The sequence below is a fragment of the Falco cherrug genome, chromosome 8 (genome assembly GCF_023634085.1).
Source record: "Falco cherrug isolate bFalChe1 chromosome 8, bFalChe1.pri, whole genome shotgun sequence".
Lineage (NCBI taxonomy): Eukaryota > Metazoa > Chordata > Aves > Falconiformes > Falconidae > Falco > Falco cherrug.
Window position 1 is genome coordinate 32,711,654 of NC_073704.1, and position 19,805 is coordinate 32,731,458.

The following is a 19,805-nucleotide window of genomic DNA, read 5'->3' on the forward strand; positions in this document are numbered from 1 at the left end:
TACGTAAAATTTCAGACGTAAATGAAGAACAGATCAGGTCACATTTCTGTAGGAACACCACCAGGCTTCTTCTCAAAAATATCTTTTAGGATAATGGCAAAGCAGAAAGTTTCATTTACAGTAGACAGCATTTCAATATGAATTCTTTACTTTGTGCATTTTACCTGGCAGTACTCCTCCCTACATCATGGAGGGCGGCATCATTTTCCTGTTTTGTGAAAGAAGGTGTTACAAGAACAAGCCACTCATCTGAGTAGCCAGATTTAAAAAAAAAAAAGCACTACTTTTAAAAAAAACAAATCAAAACAGATCTGCCTTAGGAAAGGATTTAGTGTTTTCTAAAAAAAAAAAAATCTTTCACCAAGAAGAAAACTATTGTTTTGATTAAAGCACAGAAAGAAAACCAAAGGATGGGTGCCATGAGGCCAAATCAGAGAGGTCTGCAGTAGATAGAAATTTACCGCTGAGTACCAGAATACCATATTTTTATTGTAATTCCACCACTAGGTATTAATTGCTTCCCACAGGGGGAGGTTTAGTTTTCAGTCTCCATTTGAACTCCTCGAGCAGCAGCGTTTCAGCTGTTTAAAGCTCTTCATGTTGCTCTACAGCGTCACAAGGCAATCCGGACCAGGAGTTACAGCTGTTCTTCACCTGAACCCTTCCTGGTCCAGGAACCTGAAAGCCTACACTCCACACAGCAGTCAGATTTTTTTTTCAGCAAGGTGAGCATGCTGAACCCACTTTACCACCAGTCACACAAGCACCAAAGGCAATACATGAGGGGCAAGGCATCAGATTCCAGGCTGCTCAAGAGTAAGTGCACCAGGTAGAGCAAGGCACTGCTCCTCCTGTTAAGAGCCACACATGCTATACTGAAAGGCTTTCCTTGAATTAAAAAAAAAAACCAAACAAAAACAAAACACTAAAAACCACACCACAATATTCATCAGTTATTTATTACACAACTTGTACCTAAAAGTTCAATTTGGAAGCTATATAGCTGGCAGAATACAACAGAAAACATGTGCCATATCTCTTAAGTGCTGCGAAGTCTCTACTGAGACTTGGGGACTGTTTTTGTTACAAGCCCTTCCTCAAGTTTTTCTTGTATTCACTCCTTTTCTGCTTTTTACTGAGCCACATGTCCCAACAGCTTTGCTTTCTAAAACATTAAGTTACCTTGAAAGATAACAGCACTCCCTCATCTGAGCCTTAACCAGTCTTGCCCACCCATGCCTATAGCCAGGCTACTGGCAAACTTTCCCTGCTATGAAAGCAAGAAAAGCTAACTCCTACTAGACACAAAGACAACCGAGGATGAAGCCTTCAAATAGGCCAGTTTCACCTTAAGATACTGAGACAATTGCTTTTGATCTCATTAGTGAATGTTATCTTTTACATTAAAACCTAGCCAAAAGCTTCCTTGCTGCCACAGAAGGCTGTAAAAGCAAGTGTAATAAAAAAGGAGGAACTGGACCAGTTCACAGATAAGTCTATAAGGAGGTTCAGCAAGATATGTACTCTCCAATACCCTTAACACAATACCCATAGATGCTAAGGAAGTACAAAGGGAACAGACAACAGAAAGCAGTCAGGCACATGGGCTCTCCTAAATAGCATCTCCTATTGCCACTGTTGGAGAGCAGATGAACCCAGAAGGGCACTTCATACAGGTCTCCACTAATAGATGACAAACAGCAGGATCTCTTGACCCTACTGCCGCACACCAATGTTTCCAACTACTTCCAACTCTCATTTTACCCTTCTCACAGCACCTGGGGTGTGATGAACCTCCCACTATATACCCAGTCAATTCTGACTAGCTTTTTCATCCAGAAGATTGCTCCAATGTCTGTCCCAGAGCTTCCTAAATTGCAACAGAGCTGAACTGACCTCTGGATTTCCAAAAGCATCTGTGGAAATTGGCAGCTTGAAGATAACTATGAACTGCAACACCAGGGTGCACGCATCCAGAACTGTACACTAGCAGATTTTTGGAAAGACCTACTATCAATCTGTATTCTGTTCACACTTGGAAATATTTCTTTGCAAACAAATATTAAGAGGTTCTTTTTCTGGGTCTGGGATTTTTCTTTTGTCCCTTCCTTTTAATCTAGCTAAAATGAAAGACTCATTTTGCATATAGTGATGGCATTTTTCTGAGTGTTTCCTGCTTCTTGAAACAGGATTTATCAAACCTTTTCACACTACCTCCTTACTGGGCTTCTGTTAAGACTTGAAGTGCAGAAATATAATTTTTCTTTTCTGAATTTGTAATAAGGAGATAGAATATTCTGTCATCTGAAGTTACATTTGTAACTGAAAAAGGGAAAGGGAGGGAAGAAGGATGTGGAATCTTACTTGTCTGGGTTTTTCACTCTGAATGTTGCATTAAGAGCTTTTAATCTGGAATCTGCCTGAAAAAAGGGGAAAAAAAAAGCTTTGTTAATTTAATGCAATTAAATTTCAGTGACAAAAAAAAAGTCTCAGCCTTCTGGCAGCACCATTAGAAAAAAATACTGCCTTCCTGGCATATTTAAAACTTCAAACATTGAACAAGTTGATGCTAGCTGCCCTGTACATCAGATTTTTTTATTAAAAAACCCAAAAAACCTAAGTTGTTTTTGTGAACTAGGATGTAAACAGTATCCACAAAAATTAAACTGGTATAATCCAAATCCCACAAAAACAGTCCCTTCTTAAAATGTTACACAAATCATGGAGTTAAGATACACAACCCTGCATTCTTTTTAGATGAAGCAATTAGGTAACATAAGACCATATGGACAAACTATTTTATATTTTTCAAACCAAATAAGACCAGTGGTAGAGTGACCTCTATATGCTCTTTATTACTAGGAACAACTCCCCAGTGAAATCAAAATCTTATATATGGTGTTCTCTTATTTTATGACTTGCTTTACAGAAAATATGTAATTTGTATCAGAATAGACCCATTTCTAATGCAACGTTCCTTTTCTGTAACAGAGCATATACAACTCTCTACAGAATAAAGTTTAATACCTAATTAAAAAGGTAATTGGCAACTTTACTTTTTGAGATGCTGGTTTACAGACGACTGCAACAGCACTACGGAGCCTAAGGAGGTGGGGGCTTTTCTTCAGTTTAATTGAACATTAAACTGTGCAATGGATATTTACTCTTAGTAAGACACCAACAGAGATGAGATATCCCAGCCTCATCCACAGAGGTCCCACATCACCACAAGTTTTCATTTCTATATGGCACTTCACATACAGCTCACTCAGAGCTCATCTATACTGCATGAAAACTCCAACTCTGGGAAAATGGCTTTCGATCAAAACATCCCTCGATCCAGTGAAAGAAAAAGAAACACACATGTTTTGTGAGGTATACAGATTTACTATAGCATAGTCTTTTAGCTAACAGACTGCGCCACAACTGCTAGCAGTAAGTTACCTCAGCAGTATTTGTTAGTGCTGGTATATGACACAGGAATATTTCGTACAGTTACAGCCAACTCAGAGCTTAAAGAGCTATTTTGAATTTGACAGTGAAGGAAATTGTTTTCCCAAACCAAGAAGAGAATCCTTACTTTAGGGCCCTTGCAATAACTTCTACAGATGAGACAAGTCTAGTCTGAGACTGTTTCATCTGCCACTGCACTGGGGCTGAGCAGAAGACACCCGTATTTGGAGTATCACTGCAAGTTCCTTTCACCTGGAACCACCTCCATATCTGGAGGACACTTAGAAGGGCATTCGAATGGAGGGAAAAGCAGCTTCTTTCTTGCAAGTAGGATGCGAGGTACTGATGGAAATCTTGCTAGCTTCTGCTGTCCTCCTTCTAATCACCAAACCACCAATACATACTCCACAAACCAAAAAGTGAATGAAACCTGCAAGACTAAGACTGACTGACAGCAGAAGAAAACAGGCTGTTTGTCACTGCTATGTATGGTGGTCCTCTAAGAATATCTTGCAAAGGGAAGACAAAGCCAGCATGGGGAAGCATGTCCAAGATAGCACAAGGAACACAAAACACTGCAGTAACTCAAAGTCCCAGCCTTTATGTGTATTCAGAGCACTCCAGAGGCTTGCGTGGCCTTGGACCTCCATAGCTGTATCCCAACGAGACCTTACACAAGCCAGTTAGATTTCAGGTCATTCAGATGCACCTACACATACTCCTCATGCATCCTCTCACAGTACAACCACCTAGGTACTGTGACATTAAATCAGAGTCCTTTCCTCTAAGTAACTATTTCACAGAATACTGTAATTACGTTCAAACAGCAGGCACTGAAGCCATTCAGGTTTGTTGGGAGAGCATACACATTCAACAGATTTACACTTGAAAAGGATCACTTCCTACATTACAGTTACAGGGCAAGTTTTTGCCTTTCGTTACAGACAGATGTAGTGCTCTGAAGGAAGAGTTCAGTAAGTATACAAGCACTGTCAGGCAGGAACCAAGATCCTGCCAATGCTCAACTGTCTAAGTAGGATTATTTCCTTCTTGCCGTTAACAGCACAGTAACTCCCACACACCACTTTTGAGCACTCGCACCACAGAGTTATGCTTTTAGAAACACGTCTGTCCAGTCTTAAACTTGATGTAAGAATAATATACACAAGCATTTTAGAGATGAACTCCCCATCAAAATGAGGCACAGTTGAGGAGTTTTCAGACAGTTAATTCCTACTATGATCCTATAATCATTTAAGTAAACTAAAGAGAGGGGAATTTTCTCCTTCCTAAAGGAAGGGTTAAAATCCCAAGTGACAAATCCCTTAAAGAGCAAAATTAAGTGCTGGGGGTGAGAGGGAGGAAAGGCATGATTTAATGATACAATTGGCAGAGTAAACAAAGTCTCCAACATCAACATTCAACTATAACATGCTACACTGCACTAATGCCCAATTTAAAGTTTAGTTAGCCTGGTTCAAACCCTCTGGGACAAGAGACACTTCCTGCTTTAATGCATCAGCAGCATGTAAACTAGTGGTCTGATTCTAGTTTAAGCCATATAGTGAATAGAGGTTTGTCCACCAGTGTAGTGCTAAGTAACTTCCGATCTTGAGAGGTTTCTACTTCAGATGTTGAATAAAGGAAAGATGCTTTTTCCAGGCTTTTGCAAAACATTTTTCTTTCCTACGGAAACAGAGACTGTAAAAGGAAAACTATACACACAACTAAATATAGCAGGAAAACAGAACTTGCTCATCTCTCTATTAGTCTACAGTATGGTTTCAGGTAGGCAAGTATTCTCAGGATTCTGCTGTGAGTTTTCTTTCATATACACACCATTGTGTGCACTCCTGAACATACCCTGCCACTACACACTTTCTGAACTTCTGTGAGTGTAAGCTGAAAAAGATGTGTTGACCAGGAAAAGACAACTTGACAGCTTTACATTTTTTGCATTATGAATACTAGCAGCATGCAAGCCCTACCCATGATAGAAGCACTGTCAACTTAATCAACAATTAAGTGTCAGTACCAAAGCCCTTTGGACGCTGAAAATAAGAGCACCAGTGATTTCCTTTAGCTCTCACTATTCAGAATAACTCTTCATAATCCACCTAGTTTTCAGTTGTGATTTCATGAGTGTTGATCACATTACAACAAAACAAAAGCTCAGTATTTGTCCCCACATAGTAACTTTTCCAGATGCAACCCAGCAATCTATCAGCTTCTCATGGATTCTTGCTTGTACAGACACACATCCTCTGATCTTTTATTCCTGCAAGTCTTCCACCAGTCTACCCAGCCACAAACTTGCTGATGTCACTGGGGATCGTACTACTTCAAGACACATTCTGTTAAACAGTTAAGGGGCACCAAATTGATCTGTCTTAGTCCCCTCCAGCAACCTATCCTTGTAAGAAAAGTCCTACAATTCAGACCCCTTTGCTTACTTTTTTTGTTGTTGACACTTTGCACCACTTACCAAACTAAATCCAACACCTATCAACCTAAACTGACAACATACAAAAGCACTGCTATGGGCTTAAGTTAGTTCATTTTAAAGCTCGTAAGGATCATAACTCTACATTACTAGCAGAATTACAAGGTTGAGCATCAAACATAGGCACATATTAACAAGCCTGCTAGAGAACCTAACAACTGGTCTTACCTATTACGTTCTAGGAACACCACTATTTTTTTGTAGTTACAAGTATACATAAAGCAATGTCTTTAACTCATTCTAACAGCAAACAGACTTTCATAAACAGCCTAAAATATTTTGCTGGAGTATTTCTGTGTCACAGCACTCATGAGACAAACAATTACAATAATTACCTTTAACTGAAATCCAGTCTCATTCACCATTTCTTTCCATCCACCTTCCTAAAAATACAGGAAAACAACATCAGTTAGAGTGATTTAAGTGCCACAACTTTTCCAAGTCCCTGTATCAGAAGAGCTTTTTCAGGACGCCTGGGTTCTGCCTCAGCTACCCTTCCCACATCTTTTCAAGAATCTGGGTTAAGAATAACATGCCATTATGTTGTGCTTACACGCTAACCTCCCCAAAAAAAGCTCTTTCCTTTACTACTCAGTTACTCTATTCTATTAACTGGGGGAAGAAGCCCCACAGCTCTGCCTGAAGTGGCTTAACCCTTCAGAAAGGATAGTTATCTATTGCCTATTAGATTATCAGCAGCACCAAGGACCTTTGCAGCCTGAGGCAGAGAGCATACAGAGAACATACAGGTGACAACTGTTTACAGTGCACACGCAGTCATCTTGCTCATGTGTAGCAATTGGTCATCCCTTGTTTCCAGTTCCCACACACTGGTTCATCTACATACTGTATTGTGCTGCTCAGCCCGCTATTTGGTAATTTCTCAAAGCACAGAAAAAAAAAAAGAAAATCTAACATCCAACATGAACACTGCACAATGCAATGCTTTAGCTGACAATTTGATCACAAATTTGGTGATAACATGTTGTACCGGTTTTGGACCGCGACACTTATGAATGGCTTGCAATTCAAACCACAAAGCTAAAGAAGCCATGGATATCCAAACAGTGAATTGGAAGCCAGTACTGCCTCTGCAGCCAGCAGTATCACATGCTAACTATTTCAGCTTTAGTCCTAGGGAAGCCTTCCCAATCACCACACATTAAGTTACCAATATGCTGTTCCAAAGAGGTGGAAATTCTCTCTCATAAGCCTTAAAACTAGACTGGAAAAAAGTCATTAGAAGGCCAATTGTACAACTGCAGTGGGCTGTTAAGAAGCTTTTAGACGGACAAGCCTTTTCCACCTCAACCTTACTCATGTTGTCTATCCTTCTTCCAGGCACAGAATAAGCTATGGGTCAATGGGAGGGAAGAGCAAAAGGACATTATCTTAAGTAAATAATCACTAAAGAAAGTACTTAAAAAGCTCACCGCTTTACTATACCTGTGTTAAAAATGAATAAAAGATTTTGTCTTGGCAAAGAACAGGATGTGAAGCCACACGTAACAAGAAGTTTTCCAAACCAATTCTTCTTCTTTCCACAAAATCTGGATCCATATTATCTGCTGATAGCTTATGCCAAACAAAGTCAGCCTATTTAAACAGAAGAGTGTTAATAGTAAATAAGGAACAAAAAATACAAAGCAAGCTGCAGCTTCAGCTTCCTTACCCTTTTTTCTGGCAAAGGTGGAACAACAATATGTGGATAGGTAACTGACAAATAATTCCTCAACAACTCAAATTCACTGTAACGTCGCCACAGGGAGTCCACTGGGGCACACTGTCCCTCACTCTGGGACTCAACAACTCTGAAAGATAAACCAGCAGATTTGAGCATTACTAAGCTATCGCCTTCTCCCTCATACCATCAGTACAATTATAGCAAAGACCCTAAAAAGTTACCCAGTAAATGATCACTACATAACTTGCCCATAATTTTAAAATGGTTACTTTAGATTAAGTATGTAAACAAGAATTTTTTTATAATTTCTGCCTGATAGCACCCAAATTTTTTTAGGAACACAGGAAAAGTCAACACATTTCCATCACACCACAACCAGGTAGGTGACAGTCAAGTAAATAGTAACACAAGTGACTTCGTTCACATCAATGCTGAATTAAGACATATTTCTCTTGGAACAGTGTTAGGCTCCAAGCCAGCACGATTTCATGAGCAGCTGAAGGATAAGAGTGTATTACAAGAAAGAATTTACTACTCAACAGGAAAGTCTTCACTTCAGAGGATAAAAATTGTCTTGCCTGCAACAGCTAGAAAAGTTAAAAATATAAGTTTAAAAATATTAAGAAACTTTAAAGGATATTTTTAGAAAAACATAGCAAATTTCAAAGCACTTTTTTTTGTTCAGTGTGGTATCTTTTTATATTTAAGGACTAAGGACATGTAGGCTAATAAACTAGCTGAAGACAAGAGTAAACAGGTAAGCTGATACAAAATTGATGCATCTGAAAAATTTGTTGAAAACTTTAAAGCCAACATCACCTAGCAAGTTATTAAAAGATTTTACCTTGCTATAAAAGGAGAAATCATGGAATATTACATGACTGAGAAGTAATACAAAAACTTGAAAAAATAATACTTCATACAAGACATTTAAAGCAACAGAAATGCTTTGCAATATTGTGAAGCAAGCATCAGAGATCAGCAACGCTTCTTGGCAGTTAACATCTGCAAGAGAATTCAGACAAGGCACTTAACAGAAACCAGTGAAGTCTGTATCTACCTTAGCTCTTATATTAAGTGACTAATTAGCATACAAAGCACTGGCATTATTACAGTATTAATTGTGTTACAAGATTATCACAGATTAGTTGATGTTAGAAGGGACCTCTGCACATCCATAGTACAACTCCCTTGCTCAAAGCCACATCCAGTTGGGTTTTGAGTATCTCCAAGGACAAAGATTCCACCACTACACTGGGCAACCTGTTCCCATGTTTGACCACCCTCACAGCAAAAAGGTCTTCTTACATTTAAATAGAATTTCCTATATTTTAGTTTGTGGCTGCTGCCTCTTGTTCTCTCTCTGTATATCAGAGTCTGACTCCATCTTCTTCACCTCCCCCACCAAGTATTGATACACATTGATACACATTGATCCCCTGAGCTGTCTCTTTGGGAAGCTGAACAATCCTCTCTCTCTCAGACTCTCCCTGCACATTAGACACTCCACAGCCCGTAATCATCTTCATGGACCTTCACTGGACTTGCTTCGGTATGTCCACATCCTTCTTGTGCTGCAGAGCCCAGAAGTGGCATGGTAAGTTATGAACCACAAGTACTTGCTCATACAGTACTCAGAACAGATTAACCATCTTATTTTTTCCAGCAGAACTCAGACTATACAGTTCTTGAATTCATAAGAACTTTCTGGAGTAAAGTTTTTTAAAAATCTAAATAGCACAAAAATTACTGACTTTAAGCTAGTCTTAACCTGTAAGGTTGGATTTCTAATGAACTTACTGAAAAACAAACAATCCCACTCCAGAGAGACCCCAATTATTTGATACTCTTAAAACAAAATATAAAAAGCCTTTGTCATCCATTTCTGAACTCACATTAGAGAGGAACACTTGATATATCCTCCAGTTTAAAAAAAAACAAAAAAGCATGGTTACATCTTGAGGTTGATTTAATACCAAATTACGCAAAAGGATTTTTTTAAGAGTAAGACAGAACATGTCCTGAATATCTATCCTTACTTTGTAGAAAGAACATTTATTCCAGGTGACCGAATTTGTAGGAAAAAAAATGGACAAGGAACAAGAAAAGGATGTATTCATAATCATTCAACATGAACTGCTGCAGATTAAAACTGTTTGAGACTTACTTAAAAAAGATGAGCACACTGCTGGCAGCCGCTAAATCACACTGCCAACACCCCACAGCATTCTTCCCTACTGGAGTATTTTTATTCAATAAAGTTGCAACTGCAGGAGTTCTGAAGAGGGTAAGCTCAGGTTAGCACTGGGCTGAGAGGCGGTGGAGAACTCCTCCCTGCACAAACACTGCACAATTTAAACTTCAAGAACACTCCAGCTAAAAGCAGGTATCCAGTGATAGTACTGTTGCAGAGTTGGAGGTAAATGTATATAGATAAAGAATTAAGCTACTATGCCCTGGAAGATTAGTTGTTCAGTTGAAAGCTGAAGGCACAAACCTCACTTTTCTAGAAGCAAAACTCTCAGCAGGGTCTGGTACACAATCTGGCCATTCAAGACGCTCACATAAAAGTACTTCAGAACTAGGGATCCTTTTAATCTCCAGCTTGAGCAGCTATCAACAGATGCACTGACTCAGACCACAGGTTTCAAGAGCACTACTTCTGCATGGGTTATCATCAAACCTTAGAGCAAGGCTGCCACCATCAATACATTATAGGTTTATGTAGACCCTCAGAACATACTGCACAAATCAACATGACTAGGGAGACAAGAAAAACACAGACCAGGATTGCCCCAAGAACCTAGCCACATCCCAGGAGAACCCATCTGTGCTGCAGATATAGATGCTGCTGCACCAGTAGGAAGACACGAGAGACTCACCTAGAGCTTGGAAGCACTGCACAGAAAAAAGCAGACCGCAGCCATCCTTACTCTAAAGGCAGGAAGATTACAGATCTCAGATCTGGAACAAGGAGTTCTCCATAACAGAATGGATGTTCTATCAGACCAGAAAAAGAGGAAGGAAAAAAAACCCAAAAAACCCTGCAGGATGCATTTGGTCCATTGCTATTAAATGCCTCTGTCACTCCTATGCATCACTATTTCCTGGCCACAGCAAATACAACCCTGGGATTGGCACAGGAGTTGTGTTTAACTAGCTCTTCTTTCCAATTTTGATTTTTCTGCAATAGGAGAGTTACATTAAAAAAAAATATGAAACTGAAGTTTATGACTGACTGCATCACCTCATAACTAGAGGCAGGCTAGGTGTGCACACACTACAGACAGTTTATGGCAGCCTAACACACTTCAGACATACAGTAGCATTACAGAGACTGAAGATGTTACCACCAAAGATAAACTGCAAGAAGAACAATTCACTTTTTTAAAATATCATTCTTACTTTTCTTGTCAATATGAGCCCCTAAGGAAAAGCACGCTCACTGCAATTATTTTATCTCCACAACTTATTCTATGGGCTTATACTGCCACGGGCAATGACAAACAGTTTTCGGCCTCCTGAATATGAAGGACTTTGAATATGAAGTTCATTTGGCCATTCATTTCAACACAGCATGTACTTAGGTGTTGCCTTCTGCCTCTAACCCAAGCAATTCCCAGTGCAGTGCAAGTCTGAACTTCTATTTATCACTTTCTGATTAACCTATAACATTGATGAGGTCAGCACAGAGAAGAATGAAAAGGGGTTTATCTTAACTTTCACGTAAGTTTCTGGTCCAAACATTCCTACTCCATTTTCAAGTGCACTTCTGTAGAAATACAGCTTCACAAGATGTTAGAAAAGAACTATCCCAAATTTTGGTAGCACGCATTTCTAAGTGGCTCGATACAGCACTTGTATCAAATACAATTACGTAATATACGTTAGTAGTACAAAGTTAGGCAGCTTGTCTTCCATAGCTGATCTGTCTTAACTCATTCTGCTCTATTCCTACACTCACACATTTTTGCCAAGTCAGTTTCATCATGTAAAAGTTGACCTGTATTTTTCTCAGAACTCCCAATTCCTGCCATCAAGAGAGCCACATTACCATTTAATAAGTTTCAACAGTTTTAACACCACAAATGTGAGGAAAGAACTAAAGAATAGTGCTCTGCTACTAACTAACAGAAGAAAAAGAACTTCAATCAAAAAGAATGTCTTTAGAAATTTAAAAGTGACTTCACAGATTAAAACCTGTTTGGTGAACTACATGTACTCCTGTAGTATGGATTACAGGTTAAAAGAGAATGAACTTATACTTCATGTTCCTGTCCTACCAATACTGTAGGAAGGCAAACACACCAGGAGGATCATCACATATTTTAAAAGTGTAGCAGACCATTTATCATTTGTAAGGGTTCAGGTCCACACACCATCAGTAAGCTGTCACTTTAAAAGACCAGTCTTCTGACAAGAGAATGTTCCAGTGTAAATTATGCTCCTAATGCTTCATGACTGTTTTACAGAGTTAATTATAAACTAGCAGCAACAAAGACCATGTGGAGCCGTACCTGCAAAAAATTTCTCAACATGCCTGCTATATCAGCTTCGTATTTGCCAGAATTAACAAGAACACAGCAGTTCTTTAAAAAAAAGAAAAACCACAATAATCAGAGCAGTAACATCTCAGTCCACACACACAAATACCAAGCAGAAAATTAAATAGGAATCAAAATTTTTTAAAATGTCACTTAGGACTGTAGGACTTCAGCAGGAAAACCACAGCTTTACAGCCACCTGGTCCTACATCAGAACAAACCACTACTATTCCACAATGGAAATACAGGCACCCTGTTACTTGAAGTTTTATGTCCACAAGGGGCCTCAAAAACCCAAGGAGGAAGGAAGCTGACTGCCAGATCAGATCATGCCACTCACCACATCTTCACTGCCCACACTGAAGAAACTAAGGAAGTTTACTAGATCTAAAGCCTACTGTCAGTTTACTCTGATCTGTGGACAACAGGCTAGGCTGATCAAGCTTCACAACCCTTATGAGGGACACACAAGCCTCACATTATACCCTGAAGAAGACTACTAAATTACTACCTAGAGAACCTTGAAGGCCAAACCTGCCTGTGTAGTTTGTTTGTTTTTTTTAAAATAGACAGCATCCGATAGAAACCTTCTCAACACAGTCTGTGTTAAGAAGCCTGACATTACTTCTCTTCTCCAATCATACTTATCTCTTTTATTCTAATATGCATTTGTTCTCGCTGTCCTAGAAGTGTGAATGCTGCCTTTTTGTGGCTGCAGTTGTTGCTTCTATCTCCATTATAATAGAGATCTTGCTTTGCATGAAAAGCAGTTGAGAGACAACAGGTAAAGGGAGCATAAATATGACAGCAAAACAAGCAGGTACACACTTGTCCAGAAAAATGTCTGGATGTTCTTGCCCAACACTCCAACGCAAAAAGCTGCACCCTAACAGCTGTGCCTCAGCAAGAAGCCTCACCATGCTGCCCCTTCCTGCAGGATGGAAATCCCTGCTGCCTCTGCCACTAGCAGCACCTGCTTTAGTCACTTTTTTTTTCTCCCCAACAGGCTGTGAAACTTCAGCTTAGTGACTTCTAAGCTTTCTTAGTGACCAGTGGGGAAAGACAACATTTCAAGAAGGCAGCTATGTTGTGCCCACAACAAAGACGTAATGCTTTTTAAATTGCCCCACTGCAATAAATTTGAGACACATTTTGAAATTATTAACACTAGTTCAAGATTCCCGCTTACATCCAGGCTTTGATAAAGTAAAGGCAGCCATATTCTGCTCTGTAGAGCGCACAACACTGCAGAGCTGGGTAAAAGTGGGGGAGCAGCGAAGTTCTTTGCAAAGCTGTGGTGAGAAAGTACTGCACAGCCCCCAAACCTGAGCCTGCATCCGCACTACTGCCTTTTAAACAAAGTTAAAGAAAAAAAAGTTTGAAACTGCATGGATGGATTTGGGACAGGCAAGCAAGATGAGAAATATGTATTTTTTCACCACACCAAAAAAGTCTCCAGCTGGTTACATAAAATATCACCAATTACAAGAGCATTCCTACCTAGGAACCCCTTTCCAGAAAGGAAGTAGAAATCCAAAAAGGTACTCATTACACTTAATGCCTTCATTACCATCTAATTTTTTAGACCACATTATGAACTCCATCATTAAATGCAAGTACTGCAGACCAGTTTCAATTAAGATTATAATCACTTGTTGACATTCAGTCAAGCTTCTCAATTTGTTTTGGTTTTAAAAACACAATATAATACTTGTACAGTCTTCAGGCAGGAAAACCATATGGTTTCCCCCTCTAAGTGCAGTTTTAACAATGCAAGTTATTCATTGAATGAACCAACCTGCCTAAAAAAAATAAGACAAAATTGAAACCTTCAGCTTTTACGTTCATAACTGATGTTATCATAAGCGATTATAAAATTACATTACTCCAAAAGTCACGTTCATTTGCCTTAATTCAAAGTGCCAATGTGAAAACATTAGTCCACTTAATTAACCTCTTCCCATTTCTTATTTAAAAGTAATTATCTTAAATGAGCCATTAAACAATTCTGAATGCAATAAAAAGAGGAATGGCTGCAAAATATTAAATCCTATGAGAAGGAAGTACATTGGCTTATTTCACTGTAAAAGCAATCGCCTCTTCAATTGCAGAAGCAGTAACTTTTCTTTCAGCCTTTGACCTTCCAGTGTATGAGAACTGACACTTCCCACTCCCCCACAGAAGACAAGGATCAGTCACTACATAAAGTTTTATTATTTTAGAGTGCTGGACAACTTTTTCCATTAGCTATTTAGAGATGGTCTCTGTATTTGGGCCTCTCAGACAGAAGAGCAATCATTATGGATCAACTATGCCATTTGTAAGACACCAGAAGTTACCTGGCAAGCTGTGTAATGAAGAGGCAGTTCTCTTGCCAGAAGATTTTTCACAGCCAGGTGATTTTTATTTTTCTTTAATACTGTCACCTAGTTTGCCATATTTAACTAACATAAACATATACTTGGCAGGTTAATGACTCATAGTAACCACTAAGTAAAAATCAGCGGTAAAGTAAGTTTTCAACTCCTCTGTTGTCTTTCACCTCCTGACTCTCCCCTGTTTAAAGCTTATACTGAATACAGACTTTCTTCCTTTTTTCCCAATACCTCCTTTTGGAGGGAAAAGACAAGTCTTCCTGACTCTCAAAAACCAAAATCTGCATTTTGTTGTTTCATCAGAAGACAAAATACCTCTGCAGGACTTTGTGCCTCTCTCTGTGAAATGCATGCCTGGGCTCTTCACCTAGCCCTACATGGAATAGGAAAGTTTGGGAAAGAAGCTCAAACAAAACGTAACGAAATGAAAACTCCTGAAGTCCCATGGTGCAGCATTGCTACCATTGAATTGTGACCTGTCTGGATACTGATTTCCAAGTTCATTTCTCCAATAGAATTTTTTTTTAGAAGCCTTTATCTTTGGATGGGTAATCCACAGTTTTAAGAGAACCAAGTATCACTCATGTCACAACATAACTATTGGAAAACTTTCCAAATACTGAAAGCAGAAATAAGATTAGTAACTTCCCTCCCAGCCATACTGGGGGAGTAACAAGCAAATACACTGAGTGACCCTGTCAAATTACTTCAAAAGGAAGTAAAGACTAGTAGGACTGAAAACCAGGGATCCTGCTTAAGTAGCAAGCTACCAGGCTACACAAAGTTTTGTTACTTTTTCCTAAAGCCACATTTAAAAACAAAACAAAACATAACAAAAAACCCTCACCACTCTAATCAGCATATTGTGTGACCAGGAAGACCAGATTAGAGATCTGAAAGTCAGCAGGGATGGAAGCAAAGTTAACTAAATGGAAGTGTACAACTACTACAAAAGAAATTGTTTACTTCAAAGGAGAACAGGGGAAAAAAGGCATCCTTGTATGTACTATAATTACAAGTCAACACTTAAGAGGTGCTCTGCATTCAGATTAACTTTCAGCTCTGTCATGAAAAACAAAGGGTACAAGACCAGGAGTCAAACTCTGGGTTTTACACCATCTCAGTTCTTGTAGTTGCATGCAGACTATGGTGTAACACAGAGCTGCCTAAATTTCTAACAACAACGCAAGCTTGAATTTAAGTGAGGTCCTGAATATTTGCAATTTCCTTTACAGAAAGCAAGTGATATGCTGAGCACCTGCATCTCAAGAAGAAATATTTAGCTACACATGTTAATCACAAGAATTTGTACTTGCCTTAATGCCATTTCCCACAGAGTGGTGGAAATTTCCTTTGTTCTCACAGGGAAAATAAAAAGTTATTTTTAAATAATGTATTGTTTAACAGAAGCTGTGAAACAAACTGGCTTCAAGACTAATTCATCGAAAATAGCTCATCATAAAAATATAATGAGTTAATGCAGAAAGGTGTAAACCAGGAAAAAAGAGGATGCCTTCAGGAAGTGTGAACCTTGGAATTTGCTGATGCTCTGTGGTCTACAGCAGTGGAGTTTGTTTTGTCTCAAAGATCTACAGAGGGGTATAATATCACTTGGGGGGGGGGGGGGGGAATCAACAAAAGGCACATGAAACTGTGAGAATAGTAATAAATCTTTTCATTTTGAAAAGAAAAAAGAACAACATCACTTGCATTTTGAAAAGAGTTTCATCAGCACCAGCAAAACTAGCAAGTTTAGGTACTCAGCTCCTGTTCTGTAATGCATATGCAATGGTTGTAATTGCATCCCTCTTGTGTCTCTCACCCAGATGCAATTCCTCAATTGAAATTAAATCCTAGATAGCAGTAATGGTGGAACCCCAGTTCACATAAACGTAATACAACTATTATTAAGTGGTCTTCCTTTCATATTACTATAAACTGAATTTTATTCTTCAACTACAAAATATCCTATTACCCACAGACAAATTGCTGTGGAGCCCACCTACAGCTACAGGCTCAGCAGGAAGCACATTTAATAGCCACCAATTATATTTATGCAAGAAATTTTGCCTTCTCAGCAAAAGGAATAGAGAACCTTTTTTATTAGAGATGTGACAAACCCACATTTTCAATAGCTCTGTGACAAACATGTAATTGGTCTTGGTATTTGCTGACCACAGGATAAAATAAATCTTAATGAAAGAAAGCAGTCTGGGCAGCAAAACATGGTTTTGCCACTATGAAAGAACCACTGGGAAAGACCAGCAGGAGTGAGTCTAAAGTAATGCAAGGATTACTGGGAAAGAAGATGCAGTCAGCATGTTCTGGGGCTGTGTAAAAATGGCCCCAGAGTACACTTCACATCACAGTTAGACACCAATGATTCCAATTTTCTTCTCTTTTCCTTCAGAAATATTATTAAAAGAAAAATATTACTTATGTGAGAAAATGTGATCTTTAATATCAATACACTGTAAAAGTATTTTTTTAAAAAACATCTGAGCAACTGTCCAAGAGCTACAATATTTGAAAAATAAAGTGTACATCTATTTCAGATTTTATTCTTAAGGTTTAGCAAAAATATAGCATACCTATCCCAGTAGGTCTGCAGTCAGTGTGAAGGGTGTGTCCATCGGTTAAACAAGCTAAGAAGCCTTTTAAGTAGTAACTAGAAGACTTCTGTGATAGCATTGTAATTTGAACTCTTCAGAGCCTTTGCAAAATGCAACTGCTTTGTTTCAGAAGGTTTTATCTATACAGTAGATCATTCTCAAGGCAAGGCCCAAAGGTTAAAGCTGTTAATATAAAAGGAAAGAGACAAAACTCCTAATAAAGTCTAATTTTGAAGTTCTTGCTTCAGCTGAGTAGCACGATCCTGCATTACAGGAGTCATCTGGTGACTGTTTGTGAAGTAATAATAAGGTATAAGGGATTTTTAAAGCTTTGTTCACTACTCAGTACTTAAAATTGCAAGTTGTCTTTGTGGTACCAAGCATGTCTACCATACTTGTACTATTAATCTTGTTAACACAAGAAGACTGAAAGCCATAAGCTCTCCAATGAAAGTTCAAGCTAGTATGAAGGCAGGAAATAGTTAACTAACCCTAACCCTTAGGGCATCTACGAGGAGTATGTGGTGATCAGATGAAGCAAAACACTTCAAATATTAGTGGAGCAGTAAATTTTGACCACATGACATAAGTCATGAGACTTCTCTATTTTCCTGTGATCTCAAACAAGCCTAACCATTACTTTAGACCTCAATGCACAACCTCATACATATGTATATAAGTTTACCCAACTCATGTCCAAGAAATAACCAAGCAGTTGCTGACACTGTATTAAAGCAACATCTTTCAAACACACATTTTTCCACCTAGCTCCAAATGAAAAGTTAACAGCGCACAGTTACAAAACACCAGCATTAGTACCGAACTGGAGATCAAATGCCAAGTTTTCACAGGAAAAGAGCCTCCGAGTGGGTTGATAATAGCATAAAAAAATCATAAGCCAGCTAAATCCGCTCATCAACTGCACCTGAGTATTTTTTGGGGTGGAAGGAGGGAGAATCTGTTTAGAATAGCACATCCATATATTCTGAGAGTGAGGTCTCGTCACCCACCTTGTCTCAATGAGGTAAGCAGTGTATGTTTCTTGCATGTTCATGGCATTCCTTCCAGTCCGCTTCTCAGCTTCTGAAACGGTGATTTCCATTTTTTTTGCCAAACACTCTTCCATCTTTTTAGAGGAGGAAAATAAAAGATACATGTAACATTAGTCATGCAAGGCAAAGGCTACTAACCCTGCCTCCCCTTCTCCCACACCACATTCGTTCAAGTAAGACAGGTCTGTATAGGTTAACAACTTTGGCAGGGCTTCCTTTTATACCTGTGTTCCATATCACATTTGCAGATTAGAACAGAAAAAAAACTGCTTTTGGGGAAAAAAAAACCCTAAAGTCAACAAACAACTTCAGACACCAAAAGCCGTGCTGAGACAGGAAGATAGAGAAAGGTGAAACATTTTTCCTTAAGGTAAGAAAAACTAACCTTAAAGAAAAAAAACAAAACACAAACAAAAAGCAAAAAACAATCAATCCCAGTACTTTCAACCCAAAACACTTTCCAGCTGCCGGTAAATTCCTCCCCTGGACACCTGGGACACATGTAACCACATGTCCCCGTTCAAAGGAAACTGAATACATCCGGAGCGGGATGTTTTCCCTTTAATCTCTCGGAGGAGGATGGTTATCTTTTACACATTAGTCGGCTGAAGTCCATCAGGCTCACACGCCCACCCTGGACAGGCAGAGCTGAATCGAGCAAGGGACGGTTGGGGTTTTTTTATTTGTAGAAATTAAGGGGGAGACAAATTGCGACGATCGTTATTCCTATTTATTATCATTAATTATCTGGCACTAGGGGTGAGGACAGACGGTGCACAAAGCCCTCCGAGGCCGGCCAGAACGGGGCTGGCGGGCGCACGCCCCCCCCAGCTCCGCGGGCCGGGCAGCACAGCCCTGCCCCGAGCTGCCCCGAGCAGGGGCTCGGCCCCAGGCAGGCGGGGAGCGGCTCGGCCCACCTGTAGCCCCTTCCCGCCGCGGCGGGCAGCGCTCGGCTACCGCCCGGTCCCGGCCTCCCCGCGCCGGCCCATCCCGACGTCTCTCCCTGCCCGCCCCGGGCCGGAAGCGCGGCGGCCGGGCAGCAGGCTCAGGAAAGCCCGGTGCTCGGCCCCGGCGGAGCAGGCCGTGCCGAGGCCAGCGGCCCGCAGGAGGAACGCCGCGCCGCCGCCGCCGCGCGCCGCCGCCCGCCACCCCCGCACCCTCACCGTGGCTCCGGGCTGCTCCGGAGGCGGGAGGCCGCTGCAGCGCGCGGCACCGTCCTCCTCCGGGCGGCTATCGCTCGGCTCAGCCTCGGCGCTCTCCATGGGGATATGGGGCTCAGCCGCCTCCCTCCGCGCAGGCGCTGAGGCCGGCTCCGGCGGGCAAACTCATCGCAGGTCCTAGAGCGAGCGGCCGGGGTGGGGGGTGTGTCCGTCCAGGGGCCGGCGCTGCCCGCAGCCGCCACCGGGGCGCCGGCTCAGGCGGCCGGCGGAGGGCTGAGGCGAGGCGGGCTGAGGCGGGGGGCGCCCCGCCGGCCCTCGGCCCTCGCTGCCGCCCGCCTCGACCGACGCTCCTCGGCTGACTCGGTGTGAGCCCGCATGGGCTGCGGGTGCCCTGCCCCGCTCCCTGCCAGCCGTGGCCCCTC

General features: G+C 40.7%; 1 protein-coding gene across 1 annotated transcript in view; it reads right to left on the reverse strand.

Annotated features, from left to right (window-relative positions):
* The window catches only part of SNX4 (sorting nexin 4), a 35,234-nt gene extending 15,667 nt beyond the window's left edge, over positions 1-19,567 (reverse strand). Inside the window, 7 exon segments of the mRNA XM_055718644.1 lie at positions 2,365-2,420; positions 6,292-6,339; positions 7,403-7,552; positions 7,629-7,767; positions 18,182-18,297; positions 19,387-19,503; positions 19,505-19,567. Coding sequence (XP_055574619.1) covers positions 2,365-2,420; positions 6,292-6,339; positions 7,403-7,552; positions 7,629-7,767; positions 18,182-18,297; positions 19,387-19,503; positions 19,505-19,552 — 674 coding nt within the window. The 5' untranslated portion in view covers positions 19,553-19,567.
* Between the last annotated feature and the right edge of the window lie 238 nt (positions 19,568-19,805).